This window comes from Ctenopharyngodon idella, chromosome 12, assembly GCF_019924925.1.
Source record: "Ctenopharyngodon idella isolate HZGC_01 chromosome 12, HZGC01, whole genome shotgun sequence".
Taxonomy (NCBI): domain Eukaryota; kingdom Metazoa; phylum Chordata; class Actinopteri; order Cypriniformes; family Xenocyprididae; genus Ctenopharyngodon; species Ctenopharyngodon idella.
Window position 1 is genome coordinate 5,302,910 of NC_067231.1, and position 4,198 is coordinate 5,307,107.

Below are 4,198 nucleotides of genomic sequence, written 5' to 3' on the forward strand. Positions count from 1 at the left end.
CTGATTTCCCCATTAATGTGAATTAAATAAGCAGTATTATTGAGGTTGCTGTTTGATGGGAGCTCATGAAGACGTGCATACAAACACACTGATAGACAGACAGCTCATGAGTCATGACACAACGCTTTGAAATTTCATCCAGCTCTTTGTTACTCTCAGCGAGGGGCGGGAGCGCAAATAACCCCGCGCGCGTATAAATGAAGCGTCTTGCGCTCTTGAGGAACCACAGAAGAGCTCTGCTCACCTCGGGAATACATCCTCCATCCAAGGAATAGCAGACCTGACAATGCTGCACATTGCCATGTTCTCTACCGCATGCCTCATTCTTGTGGGCTACATCAAAGTGGCATCCGCTGGTTCTGTGGTGCTCAACTCGAATGCTATTAAGGTCGGTTCAGGTGTGTCGAATCCCGGTCTCCCGGTCAGCCCGAGTCCGGATGAGTCACCTGCGGACAGCGGCAGTCTGAACTTCGCCATTGATACACCGCAGGTAAGAATATAAATGAGCACATGTTATTTCAGACAGCTGCTTTTACTTCGTGGTCGTTTGACTAATAGTGTATTTCTAAACTCCAGCAGCCTTTAATCTGCGAGAGTGATGAGGAATGCGGTGGCGAGGAGTTCTGTTTCCTGTCTCGCGGAGTCTGTCTCCAGTGCAAGAAGCGCAGGAAGCGCTGCATCCGGGATGCGATGTGCTGCCCTGGCAACCATTGCAGCAATGGTAAGATTAAACTTATAAAATACGAAACATTTAATCGTTATATAGCCTAAACTATTAACAAGAAATGTTGGCTAACAATGAACCTCTTCCTATTAGGAGTTTGTCTTCCAAACGATCCTGACATGATTCATCAGATTGGAATGGAAGAGTTTGTGTCAATCTCCCATGAAAACTCTACTGTTGTGGTGCCACCAAAAGTTGCAACTCAAGGTTCACCACAAAACCAAATGCTGAAAGGTAAATAATGATTCAAATAACTAATATACTTGATTAACTGCCATGTTATGTTGACTTTATTGGCTATGTATGGGTGTCTATGTGTAGAATAGCTTCATATAATTTTCAGATAATGTTCCTTTGACCTAATTGCAACTCAGTAGGCAGATATTTTAATCCTCTGGTGTATCACAAAGTAGGCAAGAACTTTTCAGGAATTTGAGTGGTATTAAGATGTAAAAGCAAAAGACATGCAGACCTTTTGGAGCATGTTGAGATGCGTTTATAATCCAGTTTTAAGACTAAGACATGCTTATAAAGTAAGACTAACACGTCATGAAGTATCAACCTGATCCTCAATGTGACATTTTTTGATACCCCAAAAAGAACATGTCAGTTGTGCGTGATATTCATGGATGTTATTTTGTTAATAAAGGACTGGAGGGAGAAAACTGTCTGAGGTCATCAGATTGTGCTGAGGGACTCTGCTGCGCTCGTCACTTTTGGTCCAAAATCTGCAAGCCCGTCCTAAAAGAAGGCCAGGTCTGCACCAAGCACAAGAGGAAAGGCACCCATGGCTTAGAGATATTCCAGCGTTGCGATTGTGGGGAAGGTCTGTCCTGCAGAACGCAAAGAGGAGATGGCAGCAAGTCATCACGGAGTCTGCACACCTGCCAGAGACACTGAATGAACGTTCAAGGAATTTCTTTCACAAGCTCCGAGAGAAGCAAAAAACAGACTTGAGCGACGAGCGGTTGAGGGAAGCAGGACTTGGAATGGGATACTCTGTTTTTCAACTGGTTTCCTCCATTTTCTTGTGTCAACATTGCAGAGTAGATATAATTGTTTCTCAACGGAACTTAAATATTGCAGTAAATTACTGTATTATACTGTAAATAATATAAGGCAGTTGGCACTTACTTCAGATATTTTTGTCAACCCTGTTTTGAAAGAAGGTGCTTCAGTCTTTTGCTAGTCTATCTTAAATGTGTATACTTCTGGTTTTTACAGTCATATAGAGCTGATTTAAATGTCTATTTTATTCTAAATAAAGAGTGTAAAGATGATATTCAGTATACAGTGTTTTAAGTCATACTTGCATTAAGAGAATTAAGAGAGAGTTTTTCATGCTGCATGTAAAGGATACACAGAATGCTAAGTTAGGTGCGGTCAGAGCTGAGGAGGTTTTATGTATTCCCTTCCAGAACTTTAATTAAGGTATTTAATAAGGTGTGTCTATATTTAATAAGCCATAAGAGACCTTTCCACCACTAGGGAAAACAAATGAAATTCAAAGTCTGTATTTAATTGCATCAGGAAGGCTATTTTTAGTTTTTATTACTTTGAAGTCATTTTGTGTTATACATGTTGAAACATATATACGGAAGATAACAAGGAGATCAAAATGATCAGCAAACGATCTATTATTTAAAAAGCACTTTTTTGAAGCATGTGATATAAAAAGCTACAAGCACAACATGAAAGACCAATGTGACTACAATAAAGTAAACAAAATAGCAGTAATGTAAACTAACCCATCTTGAAATGGAGATTAAAAGCCACCATGTCTGATTGATCCGATGCTTTCAAAAGCATTTATATAGACAGGTCACACATTACAAACAAGCATCTGTTTGAGGTCTGCTTGTGAATTCTGTCTGTCTCTCTCTTTGAAGGTGAGAGGCTTTAATATGGTCTAGCACGTGGAGACTGACTATAGTCACCTTCTCTTTAAAGTTCAAGGATGCTCACTGATAGTGGCAGCGTTTAATGGCTCTGTCTGCTCATAGCAGGGCTTGGGAGCTACATTTCAAACCTTCCAGTAAATCATTATAGCACATATATCAGACTTAAATGAATTTATTGGTATTATACACAGTTAAATGATTATTATTAACTTCGTTTATGTTTTAATGTTAGTCGTTTTAACAGAATAGCATATTCAAACAGAACATAATGCTCAAAACACGCCCTCATTCAGAAAGTTCGTTTTGTGGGTACTGCTTCCTTTTGCATTTCTCCCAGCTGTAATTGGAAACTTTAAGTCTTTTACCTGGAGCTGTCAAGAGAGACAAAGCAGTGGGGTAAGCATTTCAAAGCACAGGATATACAGTTTGCAATTGTCCCTTTCCCATCCATGTGCCTCGGCTGGCATTGGAGAGGCTTTCTCCCAGCTTTTGTCAATACCATCAACAACTTGAAGACCACAAACATCTGTGGATGGAATCCTGAGCTGCACAATGGTGCAAAAGAAACCCAAACCTCCGCAGTCTGCATACAGTAAAGCAGTTAAGTCTTTGATGGCAAAAGAGTTCCGCAACAGGTCAAGGCCATTTGATCTGCTTCACTAAGAGGAATCAAGAATCCATAAAGGATGTTTCTAGTGTTCAGGCAGAAATAATCTGCAAACATGAGTGTGAAAAGGTGGATTTCCTTTTTTCAAACTAGGTACAATAAAGCAGCAATACTGAGGCTTCTGAACATAGCAGTGTGAATGTTTGCGAACTGCCCCTAAAGCCTGGTTCACTTTGAAGTTGAGATCAGTCAACACTTCACGGCACATACTATTTTTCAACAAATAGTTAAGTAACTGGGACTCACACGCAGAGTTACTTAAAAAGAACCCAAACACATTAGCGTGAATTGAGCATTTACCCTCGAAAGTATGTGCCGGTGAAGGTAGTCTGGCTGTTTCAATGACATGTGGCAAGATGAATGAGACACATGGCTGTATGCGTCATAATATTTGATCCAATTTCATTTTTGCTGATCGATCTCTTTGACAATTTAAATTCATTTAAGTTGAGAAACTATGAAGAAATTAAAGAAGCAAACAAGAAATAAAGTGATAGATACATACTGTATATATTTGACATTGCCTTTTTAAAATAAAGCTTCCAAAAGAGGTTAAGATTTCATTGTGGTTAAAGCTTAGATCTCTTAATGTTAATTAGCCTTAAGCAGGTGGAAGTGAGATGAGAGGATACAATTAAGGAAACATTTTGAACATTTAGTGTGATAAAAGATGTTTTTTACACCTCAGTATTATAATGGCAGATGCGCTGCATAAATGAATGACATTTGCGTGGTTGTCTTTAATTTAAAGGTTGTGCGTAATTACTAGTATGATCTTGCCTACCTACTAGTCACGGTTAGATGTTTTCATCAAAGGGGTGAAAATACTGATGTGGTGATTAAATCAGCAGATCATGGAATATTATGAAAATAATTAAGCAGCATTAATTTTTTCAATTTGTGGAA

The 4,198-nt window shown here is 39.1% G+C and overlaps 1 protein-coding gene across 2 annotated transcripts; it reads left to right on the forward strand.

The window, feature by feature from the left end:
• The first annotated feature begins 206 nt into the window (after window positions 1-206).
• Window positions 207-2,004, forward strand: dkk1b (dickkopf WNT signaling pathway inhibitor 1b). Of its 2 annotated transcripts, none has more exons than XM_051914706.1 (4): window positions 207-490; window positions 580-721; window positions 818-958; window positions 1,374-2,004. In XM_051914706.1, exons 1-4 carry the CDS (start codon window positions 287-289, stop codon window positions 1,622-1,624), a joined length of 738 nt encoding a protein of 245 aa, XP_051770666.1. In that variant the 5' UTR covers window positions 207-286; the 3' UTR covers window positions 1,625-2,004. The 2 variants fall into 2 exon arrangements, with proteins under 2 accessions (XP_051770666.1, XP_051770665.1); XM_051914705.1 differs by having other exon boundaries at window positions 209-490; window positions 577-721.
• The last annotated feature ends 2,194 nt before the right edge of the window (window positions 2,005-4,198 follow it).

Excerpts from the sequence above, each read along its gene's own strand:
- dkk1b (XM_051914705.1), top strand. The coding sequence starts at position 287 with ATGCTGCACATTGCCATGTTCTCTACCGCATGCCTCATTCTTGTGGGC. Across the intron at positions 491-576 it reads TCGCCATTGATACACCGCAG|CAGCCTTTAATCTGCGAGAG; the intron begins GTAAGAATATAA and ends TCTAAACTCCAG. Across the intron at positions 722-817 it reads TGGCAACCATTGCAGCAATG|GAGTTTGTCTTCCAAACGAT; the intron begins GTAAGATTAAAC and ends TCTTCCTATTAG.